This window comes from Melanostigma gelatinosum (genome assembly GCF_949748355.1).
Source record: "Melanostigma gelatinosum genome assembly, chromosome: 14".
NCBI classification, from domain to species: Eukaryota; Metazoa; Chordata; class Actinopteri; order Perciformes; family Zoarcidae; genus Melanostigma; species Melanostigma gelatinosum.
The window spans coordinates 14,018,978-14,038,178 of record NC_136647.1 but is presented as its reverse complement, the minus strand read 5'-3'; the positions used below and the strand labels follow the sequence as shown (position 1 = coordinate 14,038,178).

The window sequence follows — 19,201 nt, the reverse complement described above, 5'->3', positions numbered from 1 at the left end:
CACATCTTTCACAGCATCCAACTCTCGGGACAGCTCAAGTCCTGTCATGTCCACCGTCCTGCTGCGGTTCTATTTTGACCGCCCACTGCGCATCTGACCCGGGCTATCTTCTGCTAAAAGCTGAGACCAGCAGAGAGAGAGAGAGAGAGAGAGAGAGAGAGAGAGAGGGGCAGACCTCACTCAGTGTGCCACGGAAACAAGTAGGAAGTGGGTGAAACTGTCCCGTGGAGGTTCATCGAGGTAAGTTAGGCTGTCCTCTGTGCTTTTTGGGATACTGGACATCAAAGGGTGCGTCTGACCGAACACATCCTGGATGTTGCCGTTTGAATGACACACGCACACACTGCGCGAGCGCTGCACACCGGGTGCGTTGCTTTATGACCGCCCCGGCCACTTCCTGCCAGAGAGCCTCAAAAACAACATGTACCCACCATGAAGCTGCTAAATGACGTATTATTCATCCAATGTTTTCACAAAAGACGTAAAGTTGTAATTGTCGCAGTTGCTCCACCCTCGCGTATGTGTAAGTGACGAAAACGGTGATTTATTTGGGTGACCGACTTGTTTCTGAAGTCGGGTCCGTGGACCCCGAGAGGGCCTCTTTGGGTGGGTTTCGGCGGTCTTGCATGGACGCGAGAGCTCAGTGCGCCACTGACAGCATCCTGCAGAGCATGGCCGCGAGGCCAAAGCCCACTTCCAGCATCACCGAGTAGAACTAGCAGAGCACTTGATATGGATCAGTACATGACAGTAAACAGTCCTCAGTGTAAACTACTTCCCTTTTCATACTGCTCAGATCTCATCTCCCCATCATGGGGTTGAGAGAATGTTTCATGAGATGTATTTTACTATATTTGTGAATGTTGTGCAACTGTAATACAAACAGCCAAATTACTTTTTTATCAGCAAGTGGTGGATAGACTAGAGATGCCTAAAGAGTAGCTCACTGGAGACAGGCATACATTTGTTAAATTGAGCTGCACCTGTAATTATTTACAAGATTGAATGATCCGTCCGTTATTCTCTTGATTCGACATCGATAAGTCATTGAGCTTGAGATTGCTCGTCCGACCAACAGTCTACAGCTCAACACATTGGGGGACAAATAAAAGCAGGAAATTGTCAAATCTGAGCAGCTGGAACCAGAGAGTTTTGGGAATTTTTGCTTTAAAAATGATCTGTATGATTAATGGACTAATTCTTTCAGCTCTAAAGGTAAAATACAGTGAAGTCTTAGGTAGAAAAGAACCAGTAACTGGGTGTAAGCCTGATAATAATGAGATCATGTCCCATCGTGTTGTGGTCATGTGATGCCTGTATGACTCACAGAGAGCAGTGTTGTTGAGGCCACAGCTTCAGTGATGAAAACTGCCTCTTTGAGGAAAGAAACATGGGAAAAGTTGAGCGCTGCCGGCATCTGAGAGAGAGAGAGAGAGAAAGAAAACAAGCACGATCACCTGAACACAGAGGGGCATGCTCCGGCTGCTCAGCTGAGATGTCTGCTCTTCGCTTTTGAGCTGCGTGTAAAAACAGACAAGCAGCTGTGAATCAGGTGACTGCAAATACCAGCCTGAGGTGTGAGCCGCAGACTCTCTCTGGTGGCGTTTCGCTGCTCGATGTTTGCAATATTTTGTAGGGAAGTGACGGTCTGTGGAAAAAAAGTAACAGAGCAGGTACTAACATTGTAGTATCAGCCAGGTGTGGCACCAATTGCTCGATTCAAATTAGCACGCTTGCGTTAAGCCTCTAAATCTGAAGGTTTGTCAAACTCACACTTTTATTGTCAGCTGCTCAAAAAGCCTCACAACAGAGTAAACAATTGGTTTACGTGAGGCCTGAAGCGTTCACGGGGCGGTGCGTGACCTGTGCTGCTGGTCACATGATGCTGGCAAGGTTAGAAACCTCACTGTGTGACAAAAACAAACGTGCCTGTGTGTTTGCAGCTTGCTGCTACACTTGATTTGAACAATACATCAAGTAAACAAAGGCTGTACACACACATATAAGTTACATATATGAGTGACGCTGACATTATATGTCTGCGTGGCGGTTAAACGGTCACACTTTGTCCGTAAAAGATGGGAACTGTTCAACAAGGACACGCATTGGCCTTAAAAGTGGACTGTGTGCATCCGGGGCATGCAGCATCCTTCACCCTGCAGGCCTTCTCACAACATGGCTGTGTGTGTGTGGGGGGGGGGACATCTGCTCATGTCTGTGGAGCTTAATGATGGCATAAGACCATGATCTCCAACTTCAACCCTTTTCCTTTCTACTAAGCATGCAGAGTGCTATACAGCCAGGCAGTTAACAGTTTTTCTCAGAGTAGTGGACAAACAAGCATGTCAGAATGATTGCCTTCCAGCAGTCAATTCAATACCGTATGTATATTTTGACACCCGCCCTCATTCATTTTGTCTTTGACAGACTGATCCCAGGCTCCTCGCACCAACCATGTCGAACGAGCGCACCCCTCTGGTCACCTCAGGGGTGTGCGGTCTGGCTGTGACCGCGGCGGCATGCGGCGTGGAGTTGGACGCCGCCGCCAGTGAATCCGGCCCCGGGACACCGAGCAAAGACCCTCGACATCTGAACACTTTTTTCGGGGTGATGGTGCCGACCATCCTCTCCATGTTCAGCATCGTGCTGTTCCTGAGAACCGGTGAGCGGCGCGCGGGAAGAGATCAGAAGACTAGAAGGCCGCTTTTGGGTTGTAGACAGTGGGAGTTAGCATGAATCCCTTACAACACAACTGAGTCATTGTGCTGTGCAGTAGTGACTAACACTGACGTCCTCTCTCTCTCCCTCTCTCTCTCTCTCTCTCTCTCTCTCTCGCAGGGTTTGTGGTCGGTCACGCGGGGCTGTTACAGGGTCTTCTGATGGTGGTTGTGGCCTACACCATTATATCTCTCACAATACTGTCCATCTGTGCCATTTCCACCAACGGTGCTATACAAGGGGGTGGAGCCTACTGTATCCTTAGAGACCTAGCTGTTGTTGTCCACCGAGTGTTGCTTGATCTTGCCATTTCAGTCGAAACGTCGGCCTTAACTGAATGTGACCAGACATGATAAGCCGGTCTCTGGGCCCAGAGTTTGGAGGAAGCATTGGTTTGATGTTCTTCCTGGCCAAAGTGTTTGCATGTGGAGAGTACGTTCTTGGTCTTGTGGAGGCGATCCTCGATGTATTCGGTTCAGATCCTGGTAAGTATTTGGTTCATGTTCTGTGTTTTTATGAACGAAACTACCTCCACCTACTTCTTAGTCGGGGTGGGAATCGCCAGAGAGCTTGTGATACGATATTATCGCGATACTTGGGTCACGATACGATATTATCAGGATACTGCGATATTATCACGATACTTTCACGACACTGCGATATTCTGAGTATTGTGATAACATGTATTGCGATTCATTACTTTTTTCAACTTCAAATTATGTCCCCAAAGGAAAACTGTGTCAACAACATGTTTTATCTGAGTTCTTTCTCTGATGTCGCCATCTTTGTTTCGACCAACTTCCTACCAATCACGCAGACCCGGCACCTCTGCTGACCTCACCAGAAAACAACTCAGCACCATCTAGTGGACTGAAAAAGCAATTGATTTGATTTTTTTTTCTTTTTTTTAAATAGTTTATATAATAAAATATCGATACCTGGCGTCCGTGTATCGATATAATATCGCCACGCAAAATATCGCGACACTATCCTGTATCGATTTTTCCCCCACCCCTACTTCTTAGTACACATCCCTTGTTTTCTTCTTGCTCTGCTGTAGAGTCGTCTGTGCCGGCGGGCGTGCGCGTGCTTCCTCAGGGTTACTGGTACACGGTGCTGTACTCCTCAGCGGTCCTCCTGCTGTGTCTGCTCGTGTGTCTGGTGGGCGCCCACATCTACTCCCGCACCGCCTTCATCATCCTGCTGGTGGTCACTGTATCCTTGCTGTCCATCTTCATCAGCTCTGTGGCGGTCCAACCTCTGGATTTTGTCATCGCCCACAAGGGGGCCGACAACCAGACCCTCCGCTACAACGCCAGCTACACGGGCTTCAACGCCACCACCCTGAGGAACAACCTGGGCTGTGAGTGGTCGGGGCTTGATGTTGTTGTCAGAGAGGATATGAAAGTACCGGTACATTGACTTCTTGTACATTTTTTGGGGGCATCTATTCAAGGTCTCTCTATTGTTCCTCATTTTTGTCATTGCAGCTGGTTACTCTTTGGACTACAGCACCAACTCTGTCATGTCTTTCGCCACCGTGTTTGCTGTCCTGTTCACCAGCTGCACCGGGATCATGGCCGGAGCCAACATGTCAGGTTAACGCTTGTTGTCTCACATGTATAATCACATTGGTGGAAGGCAACTGGAGTATTTTTGCCATGATGCCACTTTTACCTTTTGATTGATGTGCATGTCGTTATGCAGAACCTTGTCAAACGAGAGATTTGTTCAAACACATGTAGCAATTCAGTAAATCTGCGTTGTGCACACAAACATGCACACGCTGACGTTTGCTCTCGCTCCGCATGTCTCCGCAGGGGAGCTGAAGAGTCCGAGTGTTTCCATCCCTAAAGGCACCATCGTGGCCGTCTTTTACACTTTCACGGTCTACGTCCTCCTCTTCATCCTGGTCAGCGCCACATGTGACAGGTCTGAAATGGTTCATAGTTGTGTTGTCTGATATGAATCCTTAAAGAGAGATCGACAATATAAATTAATTAGTTTCTTGTTCTTTAGGACCCTGTTGATTCAGGATTATGGCTTCCTCCAGAGGATAAACATCTGGCCGCCGTTCGTCACCGTCGGGATATTCTGCGCTGCCCTTTCAGCTGCAATGTGCGCCATGATCGGAGCGTCCCGCATCCTCCACGCTCTCGCTCTGGATCACCTCTTTGGTACGGCTTGAGGAGGTTTTTGGCTCATCATATCAGTGCCCTCTTCACTCATTTCCTAACAGACTGTTGTTTTCCCCCCCCCCACAGGTTTGCCATTAGCCCCGGCTACAATCACATCCAGCTCCGGCAATCCGTGGGTGGCAGTGGTGTACACCTGGGGTTTGGCACAGGTGAGCGGCGCTTCTGCGGCATGCAGTCTCATATTTTCAGAATAACGACTGGTGACTGAAGCTGTTGTGCGCTCTGTGTTTCAGTGCGTCGTGTTTGCAGGCCAGCTCAACGCCGTGGCAGGTTTGGTGACTGTTTTCTACTTGCTTGCCTACGCTGCGGTTGACCTGGCCTGTCTGGCTCTTGAGTGGGCGTCGGCACCAAATTTCAGGTAATAAAAGATCAAATCGCTATAAAAAGAAAGATAAGCAATCAGTCGGCATTGCTATCATATTTTTCATCAGCGTGTAATTGTTTTCAGAATAACACCTGCTGTTGAGGTATAAATATTAAATACTGCCAGAGAAGGACACGTTTTAGGCTTTCAGTTCTGAAACAGCTGTTTCATATTCATAGTCCAATCATTGAGTTTGGCCATGAATTCTGGCAAATAAAGTAAGAAAATCAATCTACAATTGCTCAGTGATACAACAAACGCTGACAATGTGAGCTAGCTTAAAGGTGTCTTCTTTTGGAGAGTACAGGCTCAAAAATACAACAACAATATATATATTTAAAACCCAATCGGCCTCACTTGGATTTATTACGATCATATAATTTACACGGCAATAAAGCCATATTTATTGTCTGATTGTCTTCTGTTTTTAATGTGACCGGCGGCCTCTGTCCTTTGTCTCTGTGTGTTTAACAGGCCGACCTTCCAGCTCTTCTCCTGGCACACCTGCCTGCTGGGCATCCTGAGCTGTTTAGTGATGATGTTCGTCATAAACCCCGTGTACTCCTCGGGCAGTATCGTCCTCCTGTTACTGCTGCTGCTTTTCCTCCACTACAGATCGCCCACCAGCAGCTGGGGCTACATCAGCCAGGCTCTCATTTTCCATCAGGTATCTGGACTCGTGCCGAGACAAACACACACGCACACACATGAACAGACGGCGCCGCAGCGTGTCAACAATGCCGTCTTCCTATTGGTTTAGGTGCGTAAGTACCTGTTGATGCTGGATGTGAGGAAGGACCACGTGAAGTTCTGGAGGCCGCAGATGTTGTTAATGGTGGCCAACCCTCGCTCCTCCTGTCAGCTCATCCTGTTTGTCAACCAGCTGAAGAAGGGCGGCCTCTATGTCTTGGGCCACGTGCAGCTGGGAGATCTGGGTAATTCCCTGTGGATGGTCTGTGATTGGCCATCGACAGCTAACAGTATTAAATTAATCTTATCTGTGAGTCATTTTAGAAGCTAAATGAAACTCACCTTTTGGCCTTTTCATGTGTCTGGAAGCCTTTCACTGATGTATTCGATCAACGTGGCATCATGCGATTAGTCTTATCATTCTATCCGAGAGCACATGAACAAGCAGGAACTGTTAGAGCCGGTCGCATATTACTGAGGTTGTGTAACAGATCTGATTGGCTTCCCTGAAGTCACAGGCACCATCCTGGAAGACGACCTCGAGGGCTTTCACTTTCCATCTGCTGCTTCTCTTGCATTATTTAATAAGATAAAAAGTTTCCTCTGTTTCATTGTTGCATCAGCAGCTGAGAGTTTACACCAGACGTCCTTACTTTCCAACGGCAGTGATGGAAAGTAACTAAGTCTATTCACGCAAACACTGTACTTAAGTTCAAATGTGAGGTACTTTACTTGAGTATTTTCCTTTTTTTTTTGTGGAAAGTATTTTATGTTTTACTTCACTATATTTGTTTGACAGCTACTTTTAAGCTTAAATCGTACCTTTTTAGCGTTGGATCGCTTACAAAGAAGTCAAATTTACCAATAATTTGTTTAAGCTTCAGTTAAGAAGAAATAGTCGACCACTGGACCAGAATAATTGTATTAGTTTGTATATAAAGCCCATCTCAACCAGCTACAACCGTGAAATGCTGCTGAAGCACTGATTTACCACGATTGACAACATAATAATGTGATAATAATAATATTTCAGGTCCAGGAGACATTTTACTGCAGCACATGTACTGTTACTTTAAGTACATTTAGCTGTACTAAAGCTGATAAACTTAAGTTATGTACTTGTACTTTTCAGTTTTAAATGCAGGACTTGTATTTTTACATTGTGATACTTTTACCTTTTACTTAAGTAAAGGACCTGAGAACTTCATCCACTAATGTAACTGTGTTCAGTAGTTTTGAATCTATAAAATGAAGCCCTGTGTTGTCTTACTGTTTGTACTCTTCAACTCTACGTATGAAATACATTTCCGACTAATTCTGCTGTGTTCTAGACTCTCTGCCATCAGACCCGGTTCAGCAGCAGTACAACTTCTGGCTGAGCCTCGTTGATAAACTCGATGTGAAGGCCTTTGTAGACCTGACGCTGTCCCCCTCCGTCAGACAGGGAACGCAGCATCTGCTGCGCATCACAGGCCTCGGTAAGCTCTCTCATCCCTGCCATGCCTGCATTCAGCACAGATTATGATGTCGCTTTATCCGTACTTCTGTTTCTCTCGACAAGGTGGCATGAAGCCCAACACGCTGATTCTGGGTTTCTACGACAGCTGCACTCCCGAGGACTTCTTCCTACAAGATTCCGCGTTCTGCGACTCTTCGATAGGACAAGGGAGTGAGGGCGAATATAATTTTGGGGTCGACTTGCCTTCATTGCAGGCCCATTTCCCACCGGTCCGACATGTTGAGAGCCCGCGCTGGCTGTCGCCAGAGGAGTACGTGGGCATCATTTCTGACGCCATTAAAATGAACAAGAACGTGTGCCTCGCCCGCTATTTCTTCCAGTTGGAGGGAGAGGGCAAAGACAGCAAGGTGGACGGGTCGGAGCGGACAATAGATGTGTGGCCCCTCAACCTGCTCCAGCCGGACAGCCGGGATTACGAGGACGTGTGCAGCCTGTTCCTGCTGCAGATGGCCTGCGTGCTCAACATGTCCAACAAGTGGCGCAATGCAAGAATGAGAATCTTCCTGAACGTGGAGACGGAGTCCAGCGACCAGGGCTGGGTGGTGAACGAGGAGACGTTCCGGGAGCTGCTGAGGAAGCTGAGGATCAGGGCGTCGATAAAGATCGTGCCCTGGGACTCTGTGGTGCAGCACCATGTTCAGCCGAACGGGGAGCCCCCTGCAGAGCCCACGCGAGCTCTGTCCGAGGAGTTCCTGTCCGCAGTGAACTGCATGTTGATGGAGCACAGCTCTCAAGCCGCCGTTCGCTTCCTGTATTTACCTCGACCCACCGCTCAGTCACAGCAGTACTTGGCTCAGGTGGAAGCAGTGACCAATAGTTTGGGGCCAACGCTCCTGATTCACGGGGTCACCCCAGTCACATCCACTGATCTGTGAGCATGCGCGGCCGTTCTGTTCACTGGTATTGTAGATGCAGCAAAGTCTTATCTGCGTGAGTTTGAACTCTGGTTACATGTATAACTAACACACAAGGTACAGTATGCAGCAACAGTTACAATATGTTCCGCTAATGAAGCTTTTTTTGTTGTTTTACTCAAGCTTACAAAAGGATCACGGAGTGCATTTTTAGAATATGCCACTTGAGGTTTTGAAATAGGTTATTTTCCTATTTACATATACTTGAACTGGCTTAGAGATTGAGCCACAAAATGTGGGAACACTAACTTTTGTGGGTGCGGTTTATGTTGATACATCTTCTTCTTTGGATCAGCTTTAAATCCGTCTTTTCACATGAGGCGGAAATAAGAAATCTGTCAAAGACTCAGAAAAAAAAAAACACAATTTGTTTGGAGCAATACGGGTTGTCTATGACATTTAATATAGAAATTGATATCCATCGTTTCAGGGATCAAATTATGAATTTGTGATAGCAATTGACCAAAGTAAAATTTCCTAAATGGTATTGTGTTAAAGCATAACCTACATTATCCTCCATCCTCATATTTCTGCTGGACCAAGTCATCCAAAGACTTTTTTTGTTTGTTTCTGAGCTGATTTGAGGTCTGATTTTTGTTTCCCATGCACTTCTGCAAACACGTCTTCTTTCGCTGTGAAATGTGCGTCTCTAGTCTTCAGAAAGGGAACCGTTTTATACATGTGACCTCAGAATGATGAACAGCATTTGTTGCTGTTGTATGTGTTTACTTGAAAACTACACTTAGATGTTGTGCTTCATGATGACTGTCAAAGTACATCAAAAATGGTTTAATTGATAGTTACTGTAATCCACTACGACCAATGATGAATCGGACCAACTCGAGGCGGAAACCAGAGCAAGTACTCACATTTTTACACTTAATTTACCCTATTTACAGCACAACATACAGAATACATGTTACCGTTTCGTGTCACGTCTGCTATTATAGTGATGCAGCACTCAAATGGACCTTTTAACATCCATGAAAGGTCCGTTTAACAAATAGGAAGTTGCTTCTGGAGTTGTGGTTAACAGTCAATGGAAAAGCCTGAACGGACTGACTCTTGTATGCTAAAGGTCATTACTGTAGATGTACATATTAAACTGCTGTTTGTCTAAGGTGTAAATATATGCCAAATGTCGTGTGTATCGGTATCAAATATAATCTTGTAAAATCTTCACAGAAAACAAGTGTTTAAAAGATTGCTTGAATGCAATACAACCCGATTGTGTCTGTGTATATTTGTGTAATATATAATATGTATATATATTAATATAAATACTCGCTCCATTGATGAATCAAAACTTCATGCAACGGAGAATAAATGGGCAAAATATAACAATTTACATTTGTAGTGTAGTTTATTTACTATAGTAACCATGCTATAACATGTATGTCAGTAAGAACTTCTGTGCAGACGCAGGCACTACTCCTCCTTTTGACCAAGCTCGTCCTTTTGCGTGCACACGTTTGCATCATGTCGGCTGGCTGTTGCGGCGTTTCGCAGCTTTCTCACGAGGAACGGTGACATGCGTAACCAGTCCGGCAGCAGTATCGTGAGAGCCGTGTTCTGCAGGATGATGGGGAAAGAGAAGGAGAGGCGTTAAGATGTCGCTGCAGCTGACGGGTTGTGAGTGATTCGGTCTCTCGTCCCTCTGACCTGGAGCGCGTGGGACAGACAGCCGCTGGTGTAGCTGGAGTGACCCACGGTGTTCAAGGCCTCGCGGGCGAACCCGGAAGCGCTCCTCACAAAGAAGTTGACTGCTATTTGTTTCGTCATGTTGGTGGACACCATGAAGGGGGCCACGCACTAGGGAGAAATGTACTGTGGTTGGACAGGTTGAACTTCCCTTTGCATTCATACACATTCATGACTTTTAAAAGCATTTTGCCGTTTGAGCACTGAGACTGAAAAACAACGAGTCCAGTGCGGAAGTCTCCAAAGCACGGTGTGTTGGATGCAGCTTCCCATGCAGTGAAAAAAAACAAAAGAGGAAGATAACCTGTGTCAGCATTAGGAGGCAACGGTTCATTTTATGACTTGAATGTTTGTTCAACCGAATAAAACACTCAGACAGACAATTCAAAGCCACCTGCGTCAGTAGAAACAGTTTCGTTTTAGTGGAACTGAGCAACTTAGAGAGTATGTTTCAGCAAAGTGACTAAATGTACACCATTTAAAGCCCTTACAAAGTCTCTCACACCCAATCATCCACCAGGTGACTTCAGGTGACTAAGTCCCTGAAGGTTCAGGGTTTGAGGCTTTGGGGGGGGGGGTATTGGGATTGGGCCAAGCGTGCAGTGTGGAAAAAACCAACATTACGCATGCCCAAAACGCCTCGTGCTGCATTTAGATGTTTTTGCTGTTTGCCAAGTAATTGGCTTATAGTTGACAGAGAAGTCACTGGTCAGTACTTCTTTTACAGAAGATAGTATAGCTGTAGTTGGGCACTGAGAACCGATGTGGATGATCCTCTACAGCACAGTGTCAAACTCAAGGCCTGCCTCAAGCTCAAGATCGACAACTAATCCCAAAATGTCCACGAAGAGAAAAATTGATGCAGAGGGAAGAAAATGTAATGAAAGATGGGAAAGTGAATACATGTTTGTGCTTGAAGGAGAACAACGGGTCTGTCTTCTGTGTTATGAGGCGTGTCGGTGATGAAGGATACAATTCACGTCCGCATTTTGACACCAAACACGGAGCTAAATTTAGCCTCCAAGAAAAACATCAAATTGTCCAAGAATTAAAAGGCAGACTGCAATCACAGCAGAATCTATTTACACAGCTACAGCCCAGTGCATGCTGAAGGATGTGAGCAGAGCTCCGACCAGATACAGACTTTTACAAATGTCAGTTTATGAAGAAACACCGTCGCAGACCGAGTTCATGAACTAGCAGCAATCTAACAACACAGCTAGCTAAGAGACGAGCAGGTACTCGTCTTCTTAATGAACTGTTGATGAAAGCACAGACAACACGGATACAGAGCATCTATCCGTGTTTATCAGACCTGACTCAGTGAGCAGCTCTTGGATGTAGCTGCCATGCACAGGACGACGACAGGGAGGAACATTAGTGATGCAGAGAGGTGACACAAACAGCTTTGAACAAAGTGAATGTAACAACTTGTGCTTGATGATATTTGTCTTTGTTATTTTCCTGAACAGTTTGATCTTTGATGGAGTAATGTGGGTTTCTTAACCCGAAATTTAAATGATTTATTTATTCATAATAACAGAAATGTGCTTAAATATCATTTTACATTTATATAACTGCATGTACAATGTTTTTACACTTGAATAAACAAGAATCAAATGCAGAGAGTTAGTTAACAATATGTTAGGGTTTAGTTACATTCATACAGTGTTAGAGTTACAACCGGCCCTTTGAGGAAAACTGTGATGCTGATGTGGCCCAGAGTAAAAATGAGTTTGACACCCCTGCTCTACAGCACAGATTTAAAAGTCTGTCTCCTGAAGGTAAAACTTGAAATTGAATTATTCGGTGCCCACACCAGCTGCGGGATATTAATATTTACCAAACATCTGGTTAAAAAAGTAACGAACCAGATTTCACGTGCAGTGGTTCACTCTGGAAAAAGTTGGCTAACTCAGAAAAGACGCTCCGTTTGCTTGACTGTATGCTGTTCGGAGAGAGTGTCGTTACCTGGTCAAGAGCGGGCTTTCAGTATCAGCATCTTCCTGAGAGGATTACCAAACATGAAAGCAGCAGGACAACGCAGTCAAATTGGGCTTCCTCGGCAGAGCAGGGGGATTGAGCAGCACAACAGCAAACTAATGAGAACAGGTAAGTGCCCAGTGGGACTATCACCTGCTGTGCTAAAGTGTGTAATATCATATGCACTTTATGTCAAGTTGTGTAGCCAATTGTTTAGTTTCCCACCTAATATTACCACTGACCAGGCAAAAAGTAGTCCACTTTTACTGAGTCTCTTACTGTAAAATATCCTTAAAAACAACAACATAGAAACAAGCCAGTGTAATGACATAATGATTTCCAATTATTTTCAAGTGTCAACTCCTCTCAATTCTAGTTGAGTGTTTCGTCTGCATTGCTCTTGCTTCATTCTTTGTTTTTGTAACATGTTGAAATAATATCTTGTTTAAAGTAAATAAAACTTCATGGGCTAAGTGATCGTTTTCATAGCTTAATACGTTTCCTCCAGCTTTAGTGCATTTGAATGACCTAAGTACTTCATACTTTACCTGAACAATAATTCCCTTTGACTTGTACTCTGCATGCAGACACTGAGAGAAATATGTTACAAAAATCTGAAATAAAGAAAGTCACAAAACAAGCAGAAGAGGGGGTGAAGTGTCATGAAGTTGTGCATTAACAGTGAATATGTAAGTGAGTTTGTGTGTTTGGATCAATGTGTACATGTAAATAACATGATGTCTGGATGAGAAAGTACCTTAGTGGCACAATAAAGGGACAACAAAGGCTGTGGACGGACGCCCACTTCAGAGGAGATATTGATAATCAGCCCTGTCCCTCTGGGAAGGAGAGCAAAGACAAACGTCCATAAATTCATCTAATATTTACTTCAGATGAACCGGTAACTTCTGGACGTTTGTGACATTACCTTTCAACCATGTCTGGAAGAACCAGTCTGGTCATCTGAGTGAAGAAGATATAAATCATCACCATCTTTTTTTTATGCAGCATCAGCCATTTACAAAAAAATAGAACTTCAGATATTCTTCAGATATAGTGGAAAAGGTGACTACTTAAACACACAGTAAATACTCAGATATCTTACCTGAGGGACTGAAAGCATGTTGCAGTTGATAATCTGAGTGATTTTCTGGTCAGAATAAACACACAAGAGGAACTATGAGTTAGAAATATTAGAGACAAACTTGACCTCCAACAGCCTGAGTTCGAACAAATAAATCATCTGTTGTATTGCCTTCAGAAAATGATATTTAGGATGCAAATTCAGATTCAGACAAATGTTACCTGTTCAGCATCTGGTGTTTCCAAGAAATAGGCAAAATTATCAGAGTAGGTCATTCCAACATTGTTCACTGTGAGGGTTACAAAGACACACACAACCTTTGTTAATGTTGTCTTGTGTCAATCATTGACTGATTCAACTGAGAGCTACATGTTTGATGTTTTTTCTGGCTGCTGAGAGTTGAAAAATGTTCATCTTTTGGGGGTGCCGTCCAACTTCAGCTCTTCAACCAAACAATTTCCAAATTTGTCAATAAGATCACACCATAGAAGCTAATTTACATCCAGTAATAAATAATATTTAATTTGAGATATAGTATATACTATTACTGTTACTATCTACACAACTGTTGAACTAACTACTTACTTTAACTACTGTAAGTGATCTTTATCTGCAACAGAAAGACTGGTGAAACAGAATAATGTGGCTTTCTAAGTAGCCTACTATTTTTGAGTGAGGACAATAAAATATCTATTTTAAATAATTCAATATACAGACGTTTGTGTAAATCATCCTGAAAGTTTGTTATGATTTTAGTCCAAGTGCACACCCTGTGATCTTCGGCGCCCCCCAGAGGGGGCCTGGATAAGAGACGTTGCTTCCCCGGACCAATATGGTGGCAGTGAAGACTTATTGCTCCAGTAAACAGCCGCTTTTTCGATGTCAACTTTTCGAGAGTAAGTTGCTTGCAATATTTCTCAGTTACGAAAGCATCTGAATGACTTCCTAGTACTTTTCTTGTGCTCTGTAATTGGTTGTCCTATTACCCAGAATCCCAATCTCCAGTCCCTGTAGTTGTTCAGCAATAGCAGGGTAGATACTTTGGCTGTCTGTGAAGTCCACTTGGATGGTGCGGGTCTTTCGTCCGTACTGATCTTCTGTTGCACATGGAAAGACAAATGTTTACTGTAATGGGAAAACCATAAACTGTATATAGAAGTGGACGTTGTCACTGTGACGTCGCCCGTTGGTTTGTGGACAACTACTAGTTCTTCAGCTTTGAAGCCTTTATTTTATCATTTTGGCCGTGGCCATCTTGGTTTTTTGCAACCAGAAGTGACACTAGAGAGTGGCGCTGAGTACAACAGAACGATGAATAAGACACATTCGGCAACCAAAAATGTTACAATTAACTTTAAGTAAATAAAGTTGTAAGACAAAACCATTGTTAACATTCTGTTGATCACAAGCGATGCCGTAAAGCATGCCCTGATTTATGGTCTATTTTACTTAATGGGACCATAATTGACGAAATGAACACCATGCTGTATTGACAAAGACTTGAAACTAGCGATTGAGACCATAACCTCATGTTTACCATGTTTACTGAGGGAATCGGTGAGAAGTAAGGTCATTTTCATCGACCTCTATACAATCTGACTTATTTTTGCAACCAGAAGAGTCGCCCCCTGATGGCCATTAGAAAGAATGCAAGTTTAAGACACCTCCTGGCTTCACTTTTCACAGCCGGAGGTTGCCGCCTGTGGAAAACAGTAGTACAACAGCAGCTTTATTTTCTCTTCACTCACCTATTTCTTTGGCAATCATTTGAAGCTTATCATCAGATCTGCTGATCAAAACAACATCCAGGCCTCTTTGTGCCAGCTAGGAGGAGACATACAGGACAGACAAGTTTGTTGGCTCTTTTAACCAACAACAACACTCTGCATTGGTGAGATCTCAAACCCTCGATCCAAAACAACGTAACACATATCAACCAACTGTCTGGCTCCTAACTGGAAATTTGGACCCCCAATATGGAGAGAAATTGTTGTAGTCGGAAGTTGGAGACTCACCTCACGGGCATAAGCTTTGCCAATGCCAGATGTGGCACCAGTGACAACTGCACAAACGAGAAAGCACACAAACGAGAAAGCACACACGTTAGAGGAATACATTTTACACTCATTTTAGATTTATTAAAACCTTTGTCCATTTGTTTATCAAGTCATGACGGAAGTTTACAAGATGTGGATTTGACTACCAAGACCACTTGACATTACCCTGATGTGATGTAAAAATGAAGGTTGAAAGTGGAGTATTACACCTGGGTTTATTCAGTAGCTACCTTCCTTTCTTGTAGTCAGTATATTGTTCTAACCTGATGCTTAAATATTACCTCTAGAACTTTGACACAGTAACTACAATCAAGTCGGCTCATTTACCAAACTCCTCAACCAGCGCTGCAAAAATACAGACACACTTAAAAACAAATGATGCACACTATTCTGCATGGATGAAACAAAGTTTGCCACATTGAGCTTCAGGTGCAAATGTTCGTTATTAAATCATCCCAAGTATAAAGGGGTAAGACTTCCGAGAGATGCTCAGGGGAGAGGAGATGTAAGAAGAGAAAACACTCTACTGTATGAAGTTAAGATCCTTCTCACGCAGAAAAACAAGACAAAAGGCCCAGTTTATCTTCATCTAAAAAGTGTGTGTATACACTCTTCTGATTATTTGGGGTCCAAATTGTTTTTTTCATCAGAAAAGTGTCAGAAGTGGAAACAAACAAACTGCACTAACTTAACAAAGGAATATGGGGAATTGACTTGAAGCTGATGTGTGCCTGTAGACCATCGAAATGTTTGCAGGAAATGTCCCCTCATGTAGGAATGTGAACATCTTATCAAGTCCTGAATCAAACTGCCTTCACAGAAAGGAAGTCTGGTGCTACTGATGGAAGTTATTGTTGCAAGAACATCCAAATATTCCCACATCTTAGCTGTCTGCTCTCTGTAGTTCACTAACTTACAGTCTCTACCACCTGTTTCAGAAGTTTAGAGTCATCCGGTATGTTGATGTATGTCTTCTTTCTTTCAATATAATGACTATTTTAACAGAGACAAAAAGAACCAAATGTATAATTTACATTTGAAATAGTTTTTCCCCCTGAAGAAGACAAATTGAATGATTAAAGGTTAAGTTGAATCAATGACTCCGCAGTGTTGAATGCAACGTGAGAATATTGTTGTGACCATTTTCCCCCAAAATCACCTTTTGATTTTGATTTTATTCTCCCAGACCAGACAAGCAGGGACATAGATCATCATTGAACCACGAAGAGTTTAAACTGTGAAGCTGAGATTCTGTGATCCAGGTCCAATCGTGCAAACCCGACACGAATCTTCTATTTCTGTTGTGACGTTTAAAAAGCTTGACCTAAGCAACATACCTGTGAATATTCCAGCTTGTTATAGGCTGCCTGATTGTGCACTTGACACTGAGACAGAAACTTCTTCCCATTTAAATCTGCACACATTTTGATGATAATCTTCCAGTTTCTTTTACCAGTGACCGACTTCTTCTTATATAACTGTCGGTGGGATCTTTGTCTCTTTCTGCTCCTGGTTGAACCATTGTACAGCATGTCAAAAACAAACCCTTCATAGAAAAATAACATCTGTTTGTAAAGAAGTCTTTCTGCAACCTAAGAGCATGAAAGGACAATTAAAAAATATAGAGTCGTCGTCTCTCAGCTATCTGACTGTAACAACTCAAGCTTTTGTTTAGCCACAAACGCAACTTGTAAGAGATCATAACGTAGATTTTCTTTGACATTACCTGCCCATTGGCCATATGTCTTCAAATCCACATGCCAAAGCTCCGACAAAACAAACTGTCTGAATCCACACCAACATCTCCAGGCCAGTCTCAGCAGGTGGAAAACAACAGTGAATCCCCCAATGATGGCCAGCGCGTCAATAAATGACATTTTTTCAGCAGAGCTCTCGACTGAACAGGATTTCCTTCCTAGACAATGTCAAATATATGTTAGATGAAGTGAAAACTTTGTTGATGTACTCCTCCCACACTGCTCCACCCATCCCTGCGTGGTGCTGCTGTCAGATACTGGCAGCTTGGCAGACAGCAAATACCGGTAGGCTGAGCCCTGGAGCCCCACGGTGCACCTAAAGCTTTCAAACTCCCTGCAGACTCAACTAAAGGAACTGTAAAATCCCCATTCAAAGACGCAAGATCCTTTTCTGACAAAAATGTCTTTCAAGAGCTTAACATCAAAGAGATTGGGGTGCTTTAACAGATGAATATCTGCAGTGAATTAGCCGTCTGTCTCTGTTTTATTCAGCTATCAGATGAACCAACAGAGGGTGCTGCCGCTCTCTAACCGGCCACAGCTGGACCAGGATTTGATAGAGAGATGCAGTGATGACCTGGAACACACTAGTTCTGAGGGTGATCATAAACTCAACAACTCACAATATGAAGTGCAACTTAAGTTAAATGAACCAGCAATCACAACATTAGGGGGAAACCCTCTGAATGTGTGATTCTCCAGAGGCATGTGAAGTCTGTCAGAGTTGAATTGTTTCTGTTTATTAACTTATGACATTCTACTGTATGATAGTATTGCTGTTATTTCTCTAGTGCCTGTTAATAGGATGTATCATACTGTTAATTATTTAATAAAAACTAACAAAACTGTCAACTGATATGTTGAAAACCTCAAAACTATTAAATTGTATACGGTAGATTTTCAATTAGTTGAGTAATTGAATGTATCATCAATCTTTTAAAACTCTTGGAAACTGAACTGTCGTAAGACTAGTGGAACGGCAAAGAGCATAAGCGAACGTCTCAGAGGGATTTGAACTGCAGCAACAGGGTTATATGGGGCAACAGATACGGGCACCTTAATCCCTGCACCAGGTTCAAGCTTCAGGTGATTACATGCAATTCTACAATTTAAGGTCGCCATCGGGGATAAGTGTGCAACAATTCACATTGCAAAGGTTTTCTTTGTTCTGCTCTGTATGAGGAGATGTATTGCTTTTTCGCTTTGGGTACATTTAGTGCTGAGAGAATAGGGGGTTTCTCAAGGTGTGCATGATGATCAATGATGGAACGACGCTTAGCTAAGGGTTGATATTGAACCTATCTTTCTTTCAAAGGCAAAGTTCATGGGTTTTGATGAGTGGAGTGTTCCTGTTCTGGCACAAGAAGGTCCATAATCTCTCACACCAACTATGGAACTGAGTTCTTCACAAGATCATGTACTTTTTATGGTCCTCCTAATAAATATCAGTACAGTTAGCCACCATTGTAGTTTGATTCTTCCCAGTTCTGACTGTTGAAATAGCCAACCAATCTATCAATTGAGTCAGTCAAGTTTTGTTAAATTCATTTAAAATGTTCGAAGCTACATCAGCACCTACGGTAAATGTATGCTCCTGTGTAAATGATCCAGAGTGAACATACCTTTACTTTCACCTTCTTTTTCCTCCCCCCACACACACACACACACACACACACACACACACACACACACACACACACACACACACACACACACACACACACACACACTCACACTGTGGATTAGAAGCTAAAGAGGGCTGAGAAGTCAGAGCTTGGCTTGCCAGTCCTTCCCACTCTTACCTCTCTTTTACCTGTTACCTCTCCACAGCTTTTAACAACCCAGACGCTGGATCGGGGTTTCACCTCTTTCCATGCACTGCCCCTCTGTGGTTTGGGGTGGGTCCCAGTCCAAAACGGGGTCATCAAGAGCTAAAGCAACTGGAAATGTGGAGATTTTCCATTTTCAGTATTGTCTTTAAGGAACTTGGATACAAGAGGAGAAAATTCATTTTTTTATGTTTTACTTTCCACTCTCTTTGGATTACCTATGATATTGTTTCCCAGTGAAAGGACAACGATCACTGTTCCTGCTGTATGCTCCCGTATACTTAATCCACCTGGAGTTTGGATGGTGCTATTCAACTGCTCCAACATCGATATGGCTCCTACAGTATGTAGTGAAACTGCTCCAGGTCAGCGCTGTCTCTTATTACA

General features: G+C 43.6%; 2 protein-coding genes across 2 annotated transcripts; one reads left to right on the top strand and one right to left on the bottom strand.

The window, feature by feature from the left end:
• The first annotated feature begins 38 nt into the window (after nt 1-38).
• slc12a9 (solute carrier family 12 member 9) lies at nt 39-9,616 on the top strand. Its single transcript, XM_079284059.1, has 14 exons — nt 39-240; nt 2,428-2,662; nt 2,839-2,973; nt 3,066-3,203; nt 3,779-4,081; nt 4,209-4,316; nt 4,539-4,650; nt 4,738-4,895; nt 4,983-5,065; nt 5,150-5,274; nt 5,755-5,947; nt 6,041-6,215; nt 7,302-7,448; nt 7,532-9,616. The coding sequence occupies exons 2-14, from the start codon at nt 2,455-2,457 to the stop codon at nt 8,362-8,364; spliced, it is 2,718 nt and encodes a 905-aa protein (XP_079140185.1). The 5' UTR covers nt 39-240; nt 2,428-2,454; the 3' UTR covers nt 8,365-9,616.
• A 215-nt stretch (nt 9,617-9,831) lies between these two features.
• Nucleotides 9,832-17,105, bottom strand: hsd20b2 (hydroxysteroid (20-beta) dehydrogenase 2; the record flags this gene model as incomplete). The annotated part of the gene is made up of 11 exons (XM_079284090.1): nt 9,832-9,975; nt 10,066-10,215; nt 12,636-12,701; nt 12,845-12,926; nt 13,016-13,050; nt 13,193-13,237; nt 13,393-13,460; nt 14,158-14,268; nt 14,920-14,995; nt 15,187-15,233; nt 16,955-17,105. The coding sequence occupies 11 exons, from the start codon at nt 17,103-17,105 to the stop codon at nt 9,832-9,834; spliced, it is 975 nt and encodes a 324-aa protein (XP_079140216.1).
• Between the last annotated feature and the right edge of the window lie 2,096 nt (nt 17,106-19,201).